The following is a 22,468-nucleotide window of genomic DNA, read 5'->3' as shown; positions in this document are numbered from 1 at the left end:
CACCCAAAAGGAGACTCTTATTCTGATTTTTATTCTGTCTGTGAGCTTAAAATTTGATCCCCCCCCCCAAATAAAAAATATAAGAACAAATTTGCCATGTGCCTACTTAATTTCATGAGAAAAGAAAGGACTCAGAGTTGGGGCCAGAGAGATAGCACAGTGGTAGGGGCACTTGCCTTGCATTCATTCAGCTAACCCAGGATGACCTCGGTTAGATTCCCGGCATCCCATATGGTCCCCCAGCCTGAGTGCAGAGCCAGGAGTGACCTCTGAGCATTGCTGGGTGTGGTCCAAGAACCAAGCAATCAATTAATCAATCAATCAATAAATAAAGTTAGAAAAAAAAAAGGACTCAGGGCCCGAGTGATAGCTCAGTGGTATGGTGTTTGTCTTGCATGTGGCCTACCTAGAAAGGACCCTGGTTCAATCCCCAGCATCCCATATGGTCCCCAAGCCTGCCAGGAGTGACTTCTGACCACCACTGTATGTGCCCTCCACAAATAAAAACAATAAAAGAAATAAAAAGACTCAAGCATTTGGTGGGCTTAGCGAATAATTATTTTTTTCTTTTTTACACTGTTATGTATTAAAAATAAATAAATAAAAGTAGGGGCAGCCTGGAGGGGATAGAAATGGGCACACAGCACAGCGGGATATGCGGGGCAGGACAGCTTCCCCGGGTGCCCAGGTCCTGTGGCCTCTGATTGGCTACAGCCAAGCTTGACCAAGGCCAGCAGCAGGAAGTGCCCATTAGAGCCACTTCTCTGGGCCTGCTATTGCCAACTGACTCCCCTTTCACTGGTTCCCTAAAGGGGAAGGACTTTATTTTTTTTGTTTTTGGGGCCACACCCAGTGACGCTCATGGGTGACTCCTGGCTATGCGCTCAGAAATCACTCAGCTTGGAGGACCATATGGGATGCTGGGGGAATCAAACCGCAGTCTATCCTAGGTTAGCACGTGCAAGGCAAACACCTTACTGCTTGCGCCACCGCTTTGGCCCAGGGGAAGGATTCTTTAGTGAGGACAGTCAGAATACATAAAAGAGAAATGACCACCAAGATTTCCCCCCACCCCCCAAAAAATATCACAAAAATGTGACTGTCCCCAATTCCCCCCACCCCTTTATTTTTTGTAAGTTTTTGGGCCACACCCAGCAATGCCTGAGGTAACTCCTAGCCGTGCTCAGAAGACCCATGGGGTGCCAGGGACAGACCTGAGCTGGCTGTTGTGTAAAGCCAGAGCCCTCCCCCCTGGTCCTATGGCTCTGGCTCCCGCTTTGAAGCTGGACCAGGAGTGCCTCGGCCTTGGACTCAAGCACCTCTCCGTGCACAGCCAATAATGATGTCAGTTGTGCTTAGGTCCAGTCCCCAAAATACGGCCGACATGGAGGCAGAGCACAAGGCTGTGCCTTTATTCAAGCCCCGAGTGATCGCCAGACATGGGTCAGAACTCAAATTCCTGAACAACTGATTCGCTCCAGAAAACAGCCCAAGAGCAGCAGCCACACAGGTGGCGTCTCCCCGGCGGAGCCGTGTGTGGCCCACGAGTGAGAAGAAGGAACTGGCGCCTTGTTATTGATTTTCTGAAATGAGAACGAGCCTTGCTAGCTGCAGAAGAGGCGCGGGCTGTAAAAGAAAAACTTAACTTCATCAGAGCCCATTGTACTCATCCAAAAACCTATTTCATAACCAGGATAGAGAAGAATGAAAAGCCGTGGCAACTGCATCACATGCCAGAGGGGGAAAAAAAAATAAGAGTTGATTCATTGGAAACTGAAGCCCTTTTGGCTGGCAGGATATTAAATCCGATGGCAGCAACTATCTTTTTAATACTAATGAATTAAATAAAATGGACAAAAATGAAACAGGATCTGGGAGAACCAAGTTGAAGGAACCCTGGCGCTGGGGACTCTGCGGGGTTTTCACGACATCAGGAAGTAATTACTCAATATTTTCCAGAAGTGAAACAGTGAGTGTGACTGGAAAAAAATGTGGAAATGTTTAGTTAGAACAGTAGAGCAAGGTATTAAAGACCCTTTTAAGGGGTTAACTCTGAAGAAAAATATGCAAATAATTAGGTCTTGGAGCATGTTTTTAATTACCGGGGAGGGGGCAAGGATGAAAGTCGGGAGGTATCGGCTGGCACTCCCTCGAGCTCCCTTTCCTGCCAAGGGAAGAGTCCAGCGCTCAGATCACCGGGGACCTGCAGCCTGACAGGCAGCCCAGGACATGCCAGAGAACTCAATTTCCTTCCTGAGGGCTCCTGAGCACAAGGCAGGCCATGGTCATGGGCCTCTTTCAGCAGCCACTGGGCCCATAACTGCGGGAAGGATACAGGGCTCGCCTCTTTGGAGCCAAAACTCACTCATGCCCAGATCTCTCCCGGCTGCAGATGAATTTCAGGCCTTTCGTGGAATACAGCCTTTGATTAACTTCACTCGCAGTCGTGCTTGCTGGGGCTGCTCTTGGCTCTTGTTGACGAGCGGCTGTTGGCGGCACTAAAGCCACCCTGTGTTTGGACACATGTCACGCGCCTGAGAGCAAAACATGCGAGGACCGAGCTGCTTCAACTCGAAGGAAATTAAAAAGTGCAGTGGCCAGTCATTTCTAATCCCTGAGTAGAAGCCCCCAAAGATGGAAAAGGGAGCACGTCTCAGGAGAATCTGAATTGACAGCTCCCCACTTCCATTCCTCCGATCCCTCTTTCTGGAGTGACAGGTTCTGGTCTGGAGCGTGATTCTTTTCATTTGTTTGTTTGTTTGTTTGGTTTTTGGGTCACATCAGGTGGCAACGCTCAGGGGTTACTCCTGGCTCTGCACTCAGAAATCACTCCTGGCAGGCTCATGGGACCATATGGGATGCCGGGATATGAACTGCTGTCCATCCCGGATAGGTTGTATACAAGGCAAACACGCTACTGCTGTGCTTTATCTCTGGCCACTGGAGCGTGATTCTTGGGTGAACAGGACAGAGTGGTCCCTTCCACCTCCAGCAGCCATTCTAAGAGCCTGTGCAGGCCTCTTTGGGCGTCACCTGAAGACCAAAGGCCCCCATTTGGATGGTACAGGGGCGCTGTGGCCCCGAGCCGTGATCCACAGCAGGTAGAACCACAGAGTCCTGCTGGAGAGAAACTGCAGGGGCGAGTGGCTTGTCAGCATGAGGAACAGTGCTGAGGCAGACATGAGGCAGCAGAATGTGGTCAGGACCTAGTCACGGACTGAACTGTCCCCTTCTGCACCCAAGTCCTTTGTCACAGAATCTGAAGAAAGGCATCTTTGGTTGTTGTTCATAATACAGTTCACAATACAGTCATTTTAGATATTCCATATTGCAACACTGATCCTACCTCACAGTGTCATCTTCCCTTCACCAATGTCCCAAGTCCCTACCTCTAAGAGGCACAGAATAATTCACTTTATATTGCTTGAGATTATTTTTGTTTTGGGACCACACCCAGGGTGCTCAGGGGTTACTTCTGGCTCTGTGCTCAAAAAAAATTGCTCTTGGCAGGCTTGGGGAACCATATGGGATGCCGGGATTCGAACCATCATCCATCCTGGATCAGTTTTGTACAAGGCAAATGCCCTACTGCTGTGCTATAGCTCCAGTCCCATACGGTTAAGTGAGTTAAGTGGAGGCTAGAGGCGAGGTCCTCATCCACTGGGTCCGTGTGGTTTAAGAGCCACTGGCTACCTTGCTCTTTCTCTTAGTATCTGTAGACTGGGATGTGCCTTCACCAGGACTGGAATTACAGTGACCTTGATCTTGGCCTTCTCAGCCTCCAGAACAAGCAAGACCATCAATTTTTATTGTTTGAGTCACTCAATTTGCAGTGTTCTGTTCTAGCAACCTGAGCTAACTACAACAATGCAATACTCCCCCGCCATTAAGAAACTTCCAGTAACACTGCTTGGGGGGTGGTACACATAAAACATGGCCAGGAAGAAGCCATCTCACCAGCCGGCAATAAACAAGCCGGCAGCCGAGGTAAGGGGCCTCACACAGGCGCAAGCAGGCGGGCATGCTGCTCCATTACCAGGCTGACCTTTGGCCCTAACCTTGATCTGGGAAAGGAGGGGAGGTGCTGGGCAGTACCCGGTGGTGCTCTAGGTTTCCTTCCGGCTCCGTGCTCAGGGACAGTTCCTGGAATGACTGGGAGACTTATCTCTCTGCTCTCTCTGCTCTCTGCACCACTTGAATCCTACTAAAGAATGTGCAGTGAGGTCAGCGAAACGTCACCAGTAATGACGTGACAGTTCTCTCCCGCACAAACTCTTTCATCGACCAGAGAACATTCGGCGCCCTCTGAACCCTCCCTTGTGCTATCGAGAGACAAGGCTGACGAGACTTCAAACCTGCTTACTTACTCACCAGGCCTCACCAACTACTTTCTGGGGTCTGTGGGTCTGACACTATTTAGCAACCAAGCAGTGGTGACAGGGACGCTTGGGCCAGGAAAGTAGCTGAGAGATGGCTCTTGCCTGCCCTTTGTGAGGACCTGGGCTCCTACCCCTCAAGTTCCCAGGGGTGAGAGGTGGGGATGCCAACAAAGTATGTGGCCTAAGTGATGCTGAGGACTGAAACATGTGTTCGCCATATAGACGGGCTATAGGTCCTGGTACTGCACTGACCCCCAGAGAAAGAACAAAGACTATGTCAAGGTCTTTATATCCTAAAATAGCGATGACTAATTTTACACCAAGCAGGAGTAGATCACTAGCTGAAAATATAATCTGCTCCTGTGTATATACGAGGCTCCATATTCAAAGAAGCTGTTAGACAATCTTAAGAAAATTAAATCTCAAAAGATTTCAGTCGCTATTTGTTTGCTAATTGCTTATTATTTTGTTTCACAAGTTATCTGCAGTAAAGGACAGAGCATAAAAATTCAGGAATTTTTTTGTTGCTGTTTTTGTGTTTGGACCATACTAGGCATTGTTCAGGGATTACTCTTGGCTCTGCACTTAGGAATTTACTCCTGGCGGTGCTCAAGGGACCATGTGGGATGTTGGGGGTCAAATCTGGGTTGGCTGTGTGCAAGAAAAGCACCTACCTGCTGTGCTGTATCTCCGGCCAAAAAAAACTAAAAGAAAAAAAAATCCCTTAAAATAGAGTACATTTTAATTCTTTTTTGGGGAGTGGTGGAACACAACCAATGTTGCCTGGGGGTGTCCCCTGCAGTTTTCAGGAGGACCAAGTAGTGCTGGCGACTGGACCCCATTCCCCCACATGGCCCTTTGAGCCATCTCCCCAAAACCCCAAACAGAACATTTCACCCAACCTCTCTCTTTCTCTCTTTGAACTAACTGGAGAAAGAGAGATTTTCACCCAAATAACAACAAGGACGTTCAGATCCTACTTAGGAACTTCGGTTGAGAACCTATAAAGCTGTTCACAGAAAGTGTCAAGGCCTTAAAAAAAAACCTTTTATTTTTAACAAAACCATAGATCATGAATCATCTTGTTCTGCCTCATATTTCTATATCTTACAACAAATTGAAAGAAAAAAATGTGGGTGGGACCCAGGGGCCAAGGAGGTCTCAGGAGCACTGAGTGGAAATTAAAATATGATCAGACCTAAATACCCGATACAAAGTCAACAACAATAGAATGAAGAGACCCAAACTACAACAAGCTACACAAAAAGGAACCTGTTACCCTAGCAGTCCAGGGGGCTAAGGGTGGAGGTATGGGAGGCATGCTGGGAACTATGGCAGAGGGAGGTCAACACTGGTGGTGGGAATGGCCCTAATGCACTGTGGTCTGAATAAAACTTGTTTTAAAATAAAGTTTTAAATAAATACAAAAATGATCCTTTAGGGTCCAGGTATCAGCGGCCATTCCAAGGTCTAAGAGTCACTTTGACCCAACCATCCAGTAGAACCGCAAACTTCTCAGACTCAACAGCAGGTAGAAAAGACAACCCAAACCCAGTGATGCCACAGGGCTGGTTTCCCACAAGCCCGACTTACTATTCATCCTGCGCGTTGTCTGTCAGCCTGAAGAGCTGCTCCTGGCCCTCGGCCTGGCTCTCGGAGTAGCGGGGAAGCAGGCCCTGGGGGCCCATGCAGCAGCGCGGCTTCCGGGCCCTCTGTGCTTGAGTCCTACACAGGCAGAGAAGAGATGGAGGGTTTAGACTCAAAGGTTGCCAGAAACATTATGATTTGATGGCATTTCTAACTTGTGGTACCTAAGTAAAAACTCAAAACAACAACAACCACAAACAGATGTACCTCAACTTAGTAAGACAAGAATGTAGTGACTGAGTAAGAAGTGATGTCGCAGAGCCAGAGAGATTGTACAGAAGGGCGGGTGCCTGCCTTGCATGCAGCCAACCTGAGTTCAATCCCTGTCCCCAAGCAGTGCTGGGAGTGAGTACTGAGTGAAAGCCTGAGCAATGCCAGGTGTGGTTCTGCCAGTCAAAATCCCAAAATTAAGAAGTAATACTACTTATTAACTATGTTTCCCTGGAAGAGGGTGGCAAAGTTCTGGGGTAGAATCATGCCTTGACCACTTGAGCAACCCAACCATGGACAAGTGGGGTCACCGCTCTGAATGTTCCATCAGTGACATGCGAAGCCTACCTCGTAGGTGTGTGGTGGCATCCTGCAGGGAGCTCTGCTGGCTGCCCTGAGCTCAACCCACAGCCTCCTGCTGCTCACTGGAGCCAGACAGTCCCTTGGATGCACCCCTGGTCCCAGGAAGGGCTCTGGGGACTTGTGCTGGGTTAGGACTAAAAGGCAGGGACCTTGGGCATTCTGTCCAGTTTCTAAACTGGCACTGAGGGACGCAGTGACCAGCTAGCATGTGGCTGCAGGCTAGGCCAGGCCCCAGTCTGGGATTCCGCCGTGGCCTGAGCCCACGCCGTTCCGCCAACGGTTGCCCAAAGGAATCTGCTTTGCTATGGCTTTCTGAGGAGGCTCATGTTGTCTTTCTCTACACACCATACCCTGGGTAATTGATAAGTACTTTTTGGTGTTTTCCTAGAAACAGGAGTCCATATTTGTCTTGGAAAGGCCGCGCATACTTCAGATGACTGATAAGACTCTGCCGGGTCTGTCCTCGGCCTTGTACTTGCTGTACTTTTTATTATTTGTTCCTGGATTCCACTGAAGCAAAATATCCCTCTCTAGAGGCAGAGAGGAGAGAGGGTCGGGCTGTCACACTTGACTCAGCGCTAGAGAGCTGAGCACTGGGTGCAGATACGTGGGTAGGCTGGCAGTGAAGGGGACATAGACGGTAAGAAACAAGTGAGGCTAGGACAGTGTGAGCACTCGTGGGCCCACAGCTACGAGGAACACCTGAGTCTATCTTAGGAAGGCTGGCTGATGTGGCCAGCGGTGATTCTGTCCCCAAAAGTACGGCTAGTTCTAGCACCTTTAAGGCTGGTGCAGGGACAGTGGGAATGTTTCAACCATTTGCATAACCCAGTTTTCTCTGCATCATGGACTCTTATACTCCTAGCCCACCTTGTTGATTTCCCTGCAGGCTGCAGCACAAAGTGGGCTCTGTAGACCCCCATTAACTTCTGATATCCATGGAGATCCAGGGTGGCCATGCAGGTGTCACTGCCAGGCCACAGGTGGAGAAGCCTTGTAGGTGCCATGTGGAGGGGCAGCAGAGTCGGCTAATGAAGGGGACTCAAGGGGAGAGTGTGGGGATCTTGGCTTCCAGCCTGCTGCAATGTCTGGACCACCATCTCTATCCTGCCTAGGAGGATCAGTAAATGCCTTTGCCCCCCCTCCCCCAAGGCTTGGGGAGAGGTCAGGACAAGCCTAGATAAAGCCCCAAGACACACAACAGATGGACTCTGCAGCACTCTCCTCCTGGGAACTGTCACCTTGTCACCCACCCAGACCCCTGGGAAGGATGCAGGTTCTGCTTACATCCCTACGTGCACTGTTTCTTCACACCATGGGTGCCAATGTGGTCTCTGCATTGATCAAGACTCCCCAAAACAGTCTTGGCCTTTGACATGGCCTTGAGAACCAAGTGACAAGTTAGATGGTATCAGGCCTGTCGGTGGACCACACTGGCTGCCTGTCTCTTAGAGACCTGGCACACTGTCCCGAGTGTCCACTCCTTCCTTGTTCCACTCATAGCTCTCCAGGGGTCAGGAGCGGTACCTGGTTTCCGTACGTCTGTGTGCCCCACTACTAACCACACGAGCCATAGCTTTCTGGTACACATGGGGATTTTAGGGTTCAAAAGTAACTCGGGCTCTGCCAGGCCTTCCCCCAGTTGCAGTAATCAGGCCTCCGCTCCCCTACCCCTGAATACTTTCTCTTGTGGTTTGAGGTAACAGGCTCAGAAACACCAGAGAGAGGGGCACAGAGTAGGTTCTTGTGGGCATCCCTGGCTCCCTGCCACATTTCTGGTCTGTCGGTGTAAAAAACTCCAGACCATCTGTCCATTTTCAAGGCCCTCACACTGCCACTGGCTAAGCACCATGGGGATCCAGAGGGCTGCAGAAGCCCCAAAGCTATATTTGGGTTGGGGAGGGGCTGGGCCATACCCGATGATGCTCAGGGTCTAATCCTGACTCAGGGCACTGGGGGGAGGAATGACCCCTCATCTTCTATACTGACTTACAAGAAAATAAATAAAAAAAAAAGGAACTCAATTTTGCCATGAAAGGAAACTCCCCTTAGGGGCATCTGGAAACCACCACCAGGTCTGACTCAAGGCGAAGCACATATATGAGGCCTTGGGTTCCAGCACTTGGCCCCTTTTCACTCCCAGTAAGATAAGATAAAATAAATATGGGGACACTTTCTCTAAGAGGTAGTTTAGTTGATTTTAAATTTTATTATTTTGGTTTCTGGACCACTCCCAGCAGTGCTCAGGACCCATTTCTAGCTCTGTACCCAGGGATCGCTCTTGAGGGGACTACGGGCACCAGACTTGGTATCAGGCATCAAACCTAAGTTGGCTGAGTGCAGGGCAAATGTCTTACCCACTGTACTCTCTTCCGTGCCCCCACAATGTCCGATTATCATATGTCATTGCTGGTGCTAGGGAAATGATTCGTTATTCTCTGAAAATTCAGCTCAAAGTTTAACTTATCAGGTTCAAACCAGAAAGGGGAATGGGACAGTGGCATGTGGTACTTAAAGGGTGTGAGCAGACTGGGTCTCAAACTGAAATGCAACAACGACGACAACAACAACAATACATTCAGTTCGAGTGTTCAGAGCAAGTCAGCAGGCCTGACTGACCCTGACCACAGTTGTGCCAGGGCTCTGTGTGGCCTGTGCCCACTGCTGGCCAGCCCTGTGGTTTGGGTACCAGGGTGAGGGCTGCTTCACGGAAAGAACACGTTCCTTTGTCTCCTCCTCAAAGCTGCTTTGGGCCCGAGACTCATCATCAGTTAAAGGATCACAGTCAGGACTGGTCTCTTCTTTATTTTAAATAACTACAAATATCAACCATCTGTGTGTGTGTCCCCCCCCCCCACCTCTTCCCAGCATGAGCTCTATTGTGGGCCTCAGCTTCAAGCCCTCCTTGGCCTCCTCTCCCAGTCACCCCCTTTCTCTCTCTCTCTCTTCCCCTTTCTCGAGCACCTTCTTGTGTCTCTATGACCCCATTCCTCTCCTTCCCATGCCCTCTAGTCACACTTCTGACTCTGCTCTGGAATAATCTGGCTAAGTCCTTCAGTTTTAGTCATTTTAGGCTTTTGCTAAAGGACCTCACTGCCCTTTTTTTTTGAGGGGGGGGGCCCACACCCATTTGATGCACAGGGGTTACTCCTGGCTAAGCACTCAGAAATTGCCCCTGGCTTGGGGGGACCATATGGGGTGCTGGGGGATTGAACCGAGGTCCTTCTTTGGCTAGCGCTTGCAAGGCTCTAGAACCACATCTCCGGCCCACCAATTTTTTTTAATGTCTTGGCTCTTCTTCCTCCTTGAAGTCACATTGCTCACACTCAGCCATTCTATTGGGTGTGGACAGGACTGGGTTTCCTCATTCATGCTTCCATCTGGGGATAAATCACTCTACCTCTGTTTTCCTGCTGCCAGCCCATGGCTGTATTTCCAGATCTTGCTACTACAGAGCTCCCAAACGGCCCTCTGCGTGTGTCTTCTTGGTGAATATGGGCAACAGCTGCTGTGTAGGCCTGACTGTTCACCTATCAAGACAATGGAGGCACAAGTCTCCATCTTACAGAACTACACGTCACTCAAGCTGAAACGTCTTCTCTCTTGCTTGCCCTCAATTTTAGAAAAATAACACTACTTTATATCACTTAAAAAAAAGAAAGAGGGGCCGGAGATATAGGATGAAGGCAGAGCATTTGCCTTGCATGCAGAACAACAGTGGTTCAAATCCTGGCATCCCATATGGTCCCCCGAGCCTGCCAGGAGTGATTTCTGAGTGTAAGCCAGGAGGAACCCCTGAGCACTGCAGGGTGTGACCCCCTCCAAAAAAAAAAAAAAAGGTAATTTTTTCAAAGTGATTAAAATCCCCACAAGCCTTGCTTGAGAGAGTTGAGACTCTGTCCTGTCAACACAAGCACCGGTTAAAGCAAAGTCCTGCCATATGAGTCTTGAAAAATCTGATCCCAGAGATCAGACTGCCCGCATTTGTACACATTTAATTTTTTGTTTGTATGTCCATTTTTTTGGGCCACACCCAATAGCACTCAAGGGTTACTCCTGGCTCTGTGCTCAGAAATAACTCCTGGTGATGCACGGGGGACCATATGGGACACTGGGGATCAAACCCAGGTCAGCCCCGTACAAGGCAAATGCTCTCTACCCACTGTGCTATCACTCCCGCCTCTGTGCACATTTAATCTAAAGGCAGTTTGTATTCTAGAAGTAACCCAGCCTCCCAGGATCTCTGCTTCTATGGGAGTCCAAAATGGTTTCTTGCTGCCTCGCTGGTACCTTCTTTGATCCTAAAGCACAAAGTCCAATAAACATCCTAGAGCTTGCCTGGGCACCCACCATGGCCATGGTCATGGTCAGGCCAACCCTGGCTTCCCTGCTGGCTCTGGGCACTTTCCTCGGGATCCCCTTTGTGTCCAGACAAGCTGAGCTGTTCTCAGGCCATGTGGCTGGGGCGATGGGAACCTGGAAGCAGAGGTGGCGGGACCCCGCCCCCCTTACCTCTCATTAGCGGACAGCGTCTCCCGACACTGGACTTGAAAGGTAGTTTACAATGGGAGTCTGTTTGCAGCCCAGGCAGCAACTCTGCCTCCACAAGCCTTTGTTTAGCCAAAGGTCTGTGGTGGATCTAATTGCTGCCAGCTGGGGGCTTGTGGGCCATTTGAAGCCCTCAGCTGCTGCGGTTTCTGAATTTCACAGTGTATAGAAAGAAGCAGGCCTTCCAGTCAACCAGCTAATCCAAAATGTCAGCACCAAACGAACTTGAGCTTTGAACTCCATGAAAATGTCAGGGAGTCGGCGGTACGGCACGGAAGACGCGTCCCCAGGGAAGGCGCTGCCGATACAGTGGCTGATCTACTGCAAATATCCACCCGGGAAGATCAATACGGGAGCACCCTACTGTGGTGCTCAGACACGTACGGAAGGCCCAAAGTAAAGGACATGGACTCACACACTCCGTTATCTTTATACCACTCGATCTAAACAAGGTGACAAGAAGAGACAGGCCTGGGCTGGTTGGTCAGCCTTTCTTTTCAGTTTGAGGCCAACTGTTGGCCAGGAATTCTTTGTGCCTTGTGTACTCGGTGAGGAGTGCCCACTTTTGGACTCTATGAAGAGTGACTATGTCAGAATTTGACTAGTTGAAGACAGATGGTGTTTGTCTTCAGACACACACGCAGGCACACATGTGCTTGTGCCGCTAAACAGCTTCAGTTGAGGTGTTATTCAGCTGAACAATTGGTCAGGCCTGGCCAATGTCCGTTCACCAAGTGAGATTCCAAAACAATTTCTGAGGGAGGAGAAAAGACGGCATCAGTGCGTCACTTCCCAGAGCCCCAAAACCTTGAGCCAACAGATGACGATCACCAGCCTTTGGGGCTACAAGGCCTGAGCCTGCCACCATGATGGATCAGGTACATGGACAGGCCTGGCTTTCCATGTGTGCCTGAGACCTTTGCTGAAATGAAATCGTGTTGCGGATCTACACTGTGCTCGACTGGGCACGAACAACTAGGCCAGAAGCAAGGTCAGCCGAGATCTTGCTGATGGACGGCAGCCACGAGATCCCAGGATTCTTTGAAAGAGTCCACTGAGCACTGAGGCGGTCCCCTGAAAGGAGCTCAAACGTCTCCGTGGGCTACCCTGCACAGGGAAGTGTGAGCTGGACACTGCACACTGTCATGGGTGAGGACATTCCCCGAAGGCTGCTGAGCTGTGCCCGGAGCCATACACCTCACCTCTGGCCTGTGGCTCTCCCCACGGCCCCCCCGCTTCTGAAGACTCAGCGGGAAGGAAAGCACATTTCTCCTCCCCAAGCAGATCTGACTCCTTTCAGCTGTAATTAGAGAAGTCTCGACTGGGAGGATGGAAACCTCTCCAGTTTGGCTCCATTTACCAGGAAGAAAAAAAAAATTCCTCCTCATAGTTCCATGACAAATAGAAATCCACTTTCTAGAACCTACTCAGAGTGACTCTTAAAACCTTCAATTGTATATAACTACTGAGCTCTGTTTTAAATCTCGAACCAAGAAAACGATGCCAAATGTCTGCTATAACAAATTAAACTCTGAGCACATGAAAAGAGCAGGGGGACAGAAAGAACCCCGTTAAGCAGGGGCTGGTTACAAGTGAAATCGCGCAAGATGCAGGCAGGCCAAAGCAGCCAGGAAAGGGGGTCTGCTGGGAGCCCCCGAGAATGGCTTGTGGGTGCGTATTTCTGCAACTCCTGCCCTGCAGACAAGCCCTCCCTGCCCTAACGCATCCCAGCTAGGCCTGTGGGAAGGCAGTTGAATTTGGTTTCTAGGGAGCTTCTGGAGAGGGAGGGAGGGAGAAGAGCAGCAACAGGTGATAAGGGAACACTGGGGCTAAGGCAGGGTGACAATGAGTGTGACACGAGGGGCTGCACAGCCAGGTTGCCCCAGCACAAAGCCACTTCCACCATGTGCAAAATGTGACCCATGACAGCTAGCATCCCCTATTGGGGCCTGGGGTTACTCATCTGAAAAAGGGTGGTTGTACCTCTAATGGTGCATGATACGTAAGAGGCACCCTCCAAAAGAGGGGGGGGGGTGGGACACAGAGTGATAGTACAGTGCATAGGGTATTTGCCTTGCAGGCAGCCAACCTGGATTCAATCCCTGGCATCCTCAATGATCCCCCAAGTCCCCGGATATGAATCTTGAATACAGAGTTAGGGGTAACCTCTGGACATTGTCAGGTGTGAGCACAAAATGAAAATGGAAACAGGAGGGTGGGTGGGAGGAAAGAGTGCATCAGGAAGGGTGGGAGAGAAACAGCTGTCATCAGTGGTGGGCCATGTGCACTGGTGAAGTTTGTTATATGTTGTGTGACTGTCACTCAATCATGAACAACTTTATCTGTGGGGGAAAAAAGCTGTAGTATGAACAACCTTGTAACCATGGTGTTTAAATAAAAAATGTAAACAAAAAAGCCAACGATGATAATGACATCACATATGTACAGGGCACCAAGTGTGCTCCTGCCCTGCTCAACCCGAAACCCGAACTCGCCGCCCCTCAACTCAGGCTGCCTGCCCTTTCCTTTTGCTGCTTATTAACAGTCTCCTCCCCTCTCCCAGGGGTTCTGAAGTCATATGTGTAACGACACATAAAATCCCACACTGAGAGGGTGTGACTGAGCATGGGAAAGACCTTCAATTTAGCCATTCACCAAAGAGTGAAAAATTATGTCACCTTCGCTGCTAAGCTTTTCCCAATCTGACATCCTGGGCTGGGCTTTTCTCCCATCTGTGGGATTCACACCTGACTTGTTTATAGGGGTCAAGGCTTCCGACAACCTAACACGTGTTTTTAGGGACCCCCACGACACTGCAAGTGTGACAGCTGGTAGAACGAATGCCAACAGCTATGCCTTTTGGGGTTTGAACTCAAAGAGTGAGGATAATTCAGAGGTTATTTAGGTTTATTTGGTGGGAGGGCACATCCAGTGGTGCTCAGGGCTTGCTCCTGGCTCTGTGCTAAGGGATCACTCCTGGTGGGGCTTGTGGGATCATATGGGGTGCTGGGGATTGAACCAAGGTCTGCCATGTGCGAGGTTAGTAATCTCTCTGGTGTACTTCCGCTTCAGAATTCTGCCCCCTCATTGGAAGTGAGATGACCTCTTATGAGGTTGGGAGTAGGGAGACAAGGAGGACTCCCTTCTAAGAGCCCTGAGTCGTGTAACTAATGTTAGAGATCCCAACCAGAGAGCCTTGGATTTCTTAACAAGACTAACTCTGTCATCTATTCTGGGATTGCTTTGCTTTTATTAAAAGAGAAAAAAGAAGGAAGGAAGGAAGGAAGGAAGGAAGGAAGGAAGGAAGGAAGGAAGGAAGGAAGGAAGGAAGGAAGGAAGGAAGGAAGGAAGGAAGGAAGGAAGGAAGGAAGGAAGGAAGGAGAGAGGAAGGAAGGAAGGAAAGAAGAAAGGAAGGAGGAAGGAAGGAAGGAAGGAAGGAAGGAAAGAAGGAAGGAGGAAGGAAGGAAGAAAGGAAGGAAGGAAGGAAGGAAGGAAAGGAAGGAAGGAAGGAAGGAAGGAAGGAAGGAAGGAAGGAAGGAAGGAAGGAAGGAAGGAAGGAAGGAAGGAAGGAAGGAAGGGTCAGAGAAGTGGTTCCAAGGCAGAGCCCATGTTTGAAGGACTGGGTTCTCTTCCCAGCACTGAAACAATCTGAATAAACAACTCGTCAAGGGAGTTGTGAGGTTCCTTCCACATTATTAGGAGGGCAAGGCACTTGACAGATGCCAGCTCATTCCTGTTCAGCACAATAGGGAACCACGGAGCACAAGGCCCAGCGGCATCTCTCAGGCTGGGCCAGAGACCTTGATAACTGGCATCCCTGTTGCCAGGTCTGAGATTTCACCAGGGCCAACACACACTTTCCGATAAAGGTAATTTTGTGGCTATTAAGGACAGATCCTAATGATACCAAGCTGATTAAAGTAAATCAGCCAGATAAAAATGGCTTATGTAATTTATTTATTCCTTCCTTCAAACTTTTCTTTCTTTATCTTTGGGCCATCCTGGATAGTGCTCAGGATGCAGAGGATCAAACCTGGGCGGCCACATTTAAGGCAAGTGCCCTCCCCGCAATACTATCTCTCTGGTCTCTGTAATTTCTTTCTTAAATTCTTCTATTTTCTACCTTCTTGCAAAGGTTGACCTTTTGGAAGGGAGAGATGAAATGAAGGAACCTGGAGCCTAATGGCCACAGAGAGGAGGTCAGGTGGGAGGGGACCACATTCAGAAAAAGGCTAAAAGGTACCGCTCAAGAGGACAGCATGGGCTGTGAGGGAGACAGATGGAACTTAGCAGCTAAGTGGCAGGGACACTGCCAGGGACATTGCTCTCTACTGTGACCTTGGGACACTGTGGGGAAACAGGGTACTTTGAGAAGCCAGTGCTGAGCACAGAGCCAGCTGCTACTTGTCTCTCTTGCCTTCAATCACAATCACTGGGCATCAGATCAAAGGAAACAACAAAAAGCTCCAAATTGATGAGCTGGAGCAAGAGAACAGTGGAGAAAGTGCTTGCTTTGTACACAGCTGACTCGGGTTCGATCCTGAGCACCAATGGGCATGGCCCTTCCAATAACTATCAAAGAAGAAGAAAACAAAAACAATTCTCCAAATTGGGATGTTCAAGTTTCACTGGATGAATGCCACAGATTCCAGTGACAATTCTCTCTGGGAGGGCTTCAAAAGCTTGGACCTGGATCTGGGGGGGGGGTTGTTTGACCAGCATGGCACTGGGCATTGAATTCAGAACCCTGATCACACAAGGCAAGTGATCCAGGGCTGAGCAGCAGCCTCGAACTGCATACACGGGCTACTTCCACAGAGCCAATGCTGGCCATGCTGTCTGTGAACTGGTAGGAAGGCTTCAAAGAACTGCAGTTAATAAGCGTAGTCCCTTGGGGCCAGAGCGATAGCACGGTGGTAAGGCATTTGCCTTGTACGTGGCCAACCCAGATAGACCCGGGTTCAACTCCTGGCATCCCATCTGGTCTCCTGAGTCTGCTAGGAGTAATTTCTGAGTGCAGAGCCAGGAGTACCCCTGAATGCTGCCCATTATGTCTCCGAAACCTAAATAAATAAATAAATAAATAAATAAATAAATAAATAAATAAATAAAATAAGCATAGTCCCAACAGAGGTTCTCCGAAGCAGTACTTGTGGCTGAGCACCTCCTCCTAGGACGCCTGTAAGTGAATCTGAGCACTGAAAGTGGAGTCACTGCGCCTGACAGAGGCTGGGACATGATTTCAGCACATCTGCTTTGGGCCTTCGCTTAGTTACCTCAGGGATCCTGTGCCCGAAAAATGGACAGGTGTGGGGTACTGCACACACCTACAGCACTGTTGGCTGTTCTGAGGCCCCTCTTCCTTCAAGTAGGACATCTGCTAATGCTGGAATGGAGAAGTGGGGTGGGCACTGTGTCTGGCAGGGGCTCATGGCTTTGTGCAGGGAAGGGTGAGGAAGTGAGACCTTCCTATGCTCCAAAGCAGGGGGGGGGAGGGCTAAAGAGGAGCAGCTGGTGCTGAGGCAGCTATTTGGGTCAGTGCTGTCCCACAGGACCCTCTGACCCCAGCACCTGGGGCAGAGCTTGGCACCTTCCCCTGTGTGACCTGACCAGTCATGAAACTGTCAGTGATGCTGCTGCGGCTGTGGCTGTGGCTGCTGCTGAGACCCCGGGCCGGCGGGGCAAGGCAGTGAGGCTAGGACTTGGTTCGCACCCAGGAACCCAGAGCGCAGGAATGAGCTCAGGAATGCTGACCATTCGGCCGTGCAGGGACACTAGACAGTTACTGACCTGGGTCAGGCTCTCCCAGGGGCACCTGGCAGCCTCGAGGGAGCAAGGGCCTGGGGAAGGAGAGAGCAGCGGGGCCCGGAGTACTGAGACTGCACAGGTGGGGGCTCCCTGTGGGAGGGGCCAGTCTTGCCATTCGGCACCTTTTGACTAGCATGATCAGCATGCACTCAAATCCAGAGATTTTTTTCAGGCTCTGATTTTCCTTCTCTGCACTGCGCGTTTAGGCCTGGGAACATCAAGGAACCAGGCCATGCGGCTCTCCTTGCCCTCCTCCTGGCCAGATGGCGCCTTCTCACGGCTTGTCCTCAAATCTGCCCTCGGGCTCGGCATTCCCAGAAGCAGATGCCACCTCTGGTCCAAACTGTCCGTCTACAAACTCAGCGTGTCACCTGCACTGAACTGGAGGCTGGCTCTGGCCCCATCGTTCCAAGGTCCTCAGGAATAGCTTAAATTTTTCAGGCGCGAGAAGAGACTTCTTGTCTGGGCTCTTGCCATACTGCTTGGATAAAGAGCCAGGGCAGGGCTCAGGCAAGGACATCCGTGTTGCCTGCATGGCCAGGTTCAACAGGGCCTTTCTCTCTGGGCAGGACAGGGTGCAGGACACACGCTGCCAGGTGCCCTTTGGTGCCCCTACAAGGAGGCACACTTTTGCCTGGTGTCACGATGCTCGACCTAGTGACAGAAGATGACTCTTCCATGGTCGGAGGGTCGTGCTGCCCTATAATTAGGTGCCGCCAGTGTGAGCATGAATGGGCCTGATGCCGCAGGCCAGCACCCCTTGGCAAACTGGTTTGTTTGGTCTGGACAGCACAAACATTCCACACTACTGGATTTATTAACCCCCCCACCCCACTTCTTCCCTTGTGGCCTCATCACCTTCCTCCCCTTCCCCAAAACCGTTTTTGAAAAAAAAAGAAAAGAAAAAAATTACAATCTGTTCTGCTGGCTCGGGTTACATTCTGTAAATAACAAGCAATGCTGATGAAATGCACAAAACTGAAAATGGGTAAAGCAGAAAACTCTGCAGCCCGCCCCACATCTGCGACACATTAAACGCGCACCCCACAGATCTCCTGAGTCCCAGCCAATCGGTGCTCGGCTGACGTGTGGGCTGGGAGGGCGCTGGTGCCACATGCCAGCGTGTGGGGGGCTGAGGGCCACCGCAGGCGAGACAGGCATGGCGGGGCAAGCAGAGGTGCTGCCAGGCCCACAACGCGGATGACATCTGGCCGAGAGCCTGCCAATGGGCTGGTGCACCTTGGAGGTTGCTCATCTCAGCTACACTGAGGTCATGGGAGAACAACAGTCCCACCACCCCCCTTCCCAGTCCCGAGGGTGCAGAAGTTGAGTCCGCAGCGGTCTGACTGAATCCTATGTTCTAATGACACCATGTCCCACTGGAAGAAGTTGACTCCCTATACATCGAAATGACGACAAAATAAAAATAGAACAGTGAATGGAAACCAATTCAAGTCCACTTGGCCAACGCTGAGAGGCCAGGCCAGGCCATCGCCACAAGAACTGCTCTGCCAGCTGGTCAACCCCAAGAGAGACAGCCATGCTTTAGACTGGAGCATCCTGCTTCGTCTGCATGACTGCAGGCTCCAGGGTGAAAAAAACAAGAGCGAGACCAACAAAGGGTCTTTTTATTGTTATTTTTTTTTGTTTTGGGGCCACACCCAGAAGTGCTCGGGATTTCTTCCTGGCTCAACATTCAGAAATTAGTCCTGGAGGTGACTGGGGGTAATATACAAGATGCCGAAGACTGAACCTGAGTTGACTACCGTGCAAGGCAGATGCTCTACCCACTGTACTATCTCTCTGCCCCAACCTCAACAAAGAGTCTTTAAGAAGACCTCATGGGACAACGTAGTGTCTCTGAACCACTAAGGACCCAGTTCAATAGTTTGGTTGAATCCCTGGCCCCCAATCAGACACATTGCTCTGGCTTAGACCCCAGAAGGTATGACAAGAGCCCAACCACCAACTCTGTGTGAGGAGGCACTAGAGGTCAGACTGTGAGGCCTCCTTTGGGCAGAGAGCTTGCACACTGACGCTCCGGTGCAAGCAACATGCTCACAAGGAACTGATCTCTTGGTGGTCTGTTTCACTGAGAGACCATGACGTCGCTCTAAGGCCATCTGCCTGCATTGTGCTAAATCTTGGGCCTCTGTTGCTCTTGGTCTTGTTGAACTTATGAGGCTGACTGCTGACTTATGTCTCTTTGGCATGAGCATCACATCCATAGCTGGATTAAGTGCTCTGGAGATCACGGTGGGACAAGCAGAAAGGCAAAAACATAGACCAGAAATATTTACAACCCAACAGGGACTGTAGACAGCAACTACTGGGGGCAACCTGGCCTTGCGGCAAAGCTGCCTGTGGGGGATCCTACCCTGCTAGTCTGTGGGGACAGGAAGGATTTGGGAGGGAGGCTGGGTGCCAAGGGGGTACTTCTGTTAATGTCCACCCTGTTGGACAACAGGACAACAGGAACTGGAAGTAACAAGTTCTAAGACACAAAAGGGAACCAAAAGCCAGATAAAGGATGGCAACGTCTGGAAGAATAAGCTCAAACAACACAGAATGAGAGGGGGAAAAACCACACTTGCTGTATAGGAAGACAAGACCAAGCAGCCAACCGGCATAGGGAAAGGTGACTGACTCTCCTACTTATCAGAGAGACGCAGGAGAGTCACTCGTTGCAGCTAATAGACTAATTGTTCCTAACTGGCTCTAGCACTACGTCACTTCATTAAGTAGCGGATGGACAGGAAATGAAAGAAGAAGAGCCAGAGGGGGCCCAAGACAGGAGAAGTGGGTACTGTGGGTGAGAGTACGGGACATTTGGTTTTCAAAAGGCACTTCCATTTCAATGAGTTGCACACCAGGAAATGCAGTGACACCTTAGCTCAACAAGCCTACTTTATTACCATCATTTTGCTTCTTGTTTTGGGGCTACACCTGATTATGCCTGGTGGTGCTCGAGGGACCATATGGGATGCTAGGGATCAAACCCAAGTTGACTACCAAGCAGGGCAAGCTCCCTACAGCTGTGCTATAGCTCTGGCCTTAGCAAATCTACCTTAAGAAACTTAGTCTTGAAGAGAGAGTATGGCAAGATGTGCAAAAGAGATTTATAATCACAAAAAGCGAAAACATCCATCAGTGAACAAAGACAAGCAGTACAGAGTCAATTCAGTGTCACTTACATGTCAAAAGTCCTAATTTCCTTTTGGAATGCTCTAGCCTCACTGTTGGATGAAAAATGATCAGACACCTGACATTTCTGCTCCATTTGTAGGGACACATGGAAAAGAAGAGCACATTTGTGGCGGTGTGTGTGGGCGCATCTATATTTGATACACAGGTACCTGGCGAGGCTGCTATTATAGCCCTTTCTGTGTTTATTAATAAGGAGATCGAATTATCTTTATTTTGTTCCTTAAAACAGCACCTATATTGGGGCTGGAGTGATGGCGCTGCGGTAGGGCATTTGCCTTGCATGCAGCTGACCCGAAATGGACTCGGGTTCAATTCCCGGCATCCCATACGGTCCCCTGAGCCTGCCAGGGACGATTTCTGAGTGCAGAGCCAGCAGTAATCTCTGAGCGCTGCTGGATATGGCCGTAAAACAAACAAACAAAAAGTATCGGTGCGCTATAAGAATTAAAGCCAAATTTCTTGCAAGGTCTTTGGAATAGCTCTCTTCAGACTGGATAGTTAGAATGGCTCATTTTTGCATGTATCTCTAATGTTTGCACAATAATTTATTTTCCTTTATAAAAGGTTGTACCTTGGGGCTGGAGAGGTGGTACAAGCAGTAGGGAATTGCCTTGCATGTGCTGACCTAGGACGGACCATGGTTCGATCCCCAGGCATCCTATATGGTCCCCTTGCCAGGAACGATTTCTGAACTCATAGCCAGGAGTAAACCCTGAGCATCACCCAAAAGCCAAAATAAACAAACAAATAAATAAATAAATGTTGTGCCTGCAGGCTGGATTGATAGCACAATGGGAAGGGTGTTTGCTTTGCACATGGTTTACATGATCCCCGGCATCCCATATAATCACCCGAACCTACCAGGAGTAATTTCTGAGAGCAGAGTGAGAAGTAACGTCTGAGTACCACCAGGTATGGCTCCCAAAATACCAACAACCACCACAAAAAAGTAGAAGCATTCAAACATCTATTTGCAAGGAAGCAAGAGGCATGACCAAACACCACTTCTGGCTGACTGCAGCACTGCCCAGGCATGTATGGGCTGGGAGAGACGGCCAGCATCCCTGGGAAGTACCTTCTTCGGGAAAAGGGGTGGTCAGGTCTGAGCGAAGCCATCTCCAAGGCAGGGCCATTTAACAGGGGGTTCACTGCATGCACCTCCTTCCAGGTCATTATGCTCCTTCAGAACAGCAGATCCTGGGGGAGGAGCAGGAAGGACCCTCCAGCTGAGCCCAGGTGGGCCAGCACTGCAGAAGGGGAGAAGCCAGAGACCTCTACCTCCTGGCCAGCCAGGGCAGTGGGGGGCTGGGGAACATCTGGGATTACTTGCAGCCACGCCTGCAGTTCAGGTTTCACTGGCACTTGCATTTCAGGAGCTGGGGACTGTCCTCTCTGATTTTTGTGGGGGGGGGGTGGGTGGGAGCCCAATCTAGAGATGAACCAGTTTAGCGATAGAATTCAGTCCCAGGCTCAGCCCAAGAGTGGCACTGATGGCTCAGGTGGGCAGCAGTACCTCCAAACATGAAACCAAAGGCCTTGGGGTCACCTCAGGTGCATTTCTAGGCATCTGTGAAGGGTCAGAGCTGACACGGAACCTTTGTGGGGAAACAGGAATCCACAGTGCTGCTGTGGATGGGAGGAAAAAAAGTGTGAGTTGAGGAGGCAGCGGGGAAGAGGCTGGGCCTTCTAGCCAGAGATGGCAGCAGAATGAAGACCCCAGGCCCAGAGCCTGCCATTGCCTTCACCCCTTTAGGCATGGTAAGCAACTGGCCTGAGGTCGGGACATTGGACGTGAGTGGCACCCCACCCCCTGCAGGTGCATCCAGGAGTCCTTCCTGCTGAGAGGCCACATTACCTCTTCCTGCTCCACTAAGGAGGAGCACTAGTCACTGTTCTAGCCTCTCCTGCCAGAGCTCGGCTCCTTTTCCTCCTCAGCCCTGTGAGGTAGAGGCAGACAAGAAGGGCAGGCAGTGGCTTTTCAAGGATGAAGGCCCCTGAGGTGGGGAGAAGCAGGCAGGCAGGGGACAAGCCTGGGTGGACAAAAGGGCTATGTCACACATGAGGAGAAGTGGTGCCCTTGATCTGCCACTCCACTGTGCTCCCAGTCCTAATGCAGGGAACACAGGGGATGCTGGGGATCAAACCTGAGTCTGACACATGAAGTCAAATTGCCTGCCCCTCTCTACTTCAGCTTTGGCCTGTATCCTAAGAATCCTGCAGATAAAAATTCCCACAAATCCCAGATCATCTGGCGACCTCATGGGACCTTCAATCCACTGGTAAACGGAACAAAAACAGTTCCAAAA

At 50.3% G+C, this 22,468-nt stretch overlaps 1 protein-coding gene across 1 annotated transcript in view; it reads right to left on the bottom strand.

Annotated features, from left to right (window-relative positions):
* VPS13D (vacuolar protein sorting 13 homolog D) overlaps positions 1 to 22,468 on the bottom strand; it is a 279,559-nt gene that overhangs the window by 3,512 nt on the left and 253,579 nt on the right. The window contains exon 68 of the mRNA XM_049775406.1: positions 5,973 to 6,104. Coding sequence (XP_049631363.1) covers positions 5,973 to 6,104 — 132 coding nt within the window. The remainder of the gene's footprint in view (positions 1 to 5,972; positions 6,105 to 22,468) is intronic.

This window comes from Suncus etruscus, chromosome 6 (assembly GCF_024139225.1).
Source record: "Suncus etruscus isolate mSunEtr1 chromosome 6, mSunEtr1.pri.cur, whole genome shotgun sequence".
Lineage (NCBI taxonomy): Eukaryota > Metazoa > Chordata > Mammalia > Eulipotyphla > Soricidae > Suncus > Suncus etruscus.
This window is presented reverse-complemented; position numbering and strand designations above follow the sequence as displayed.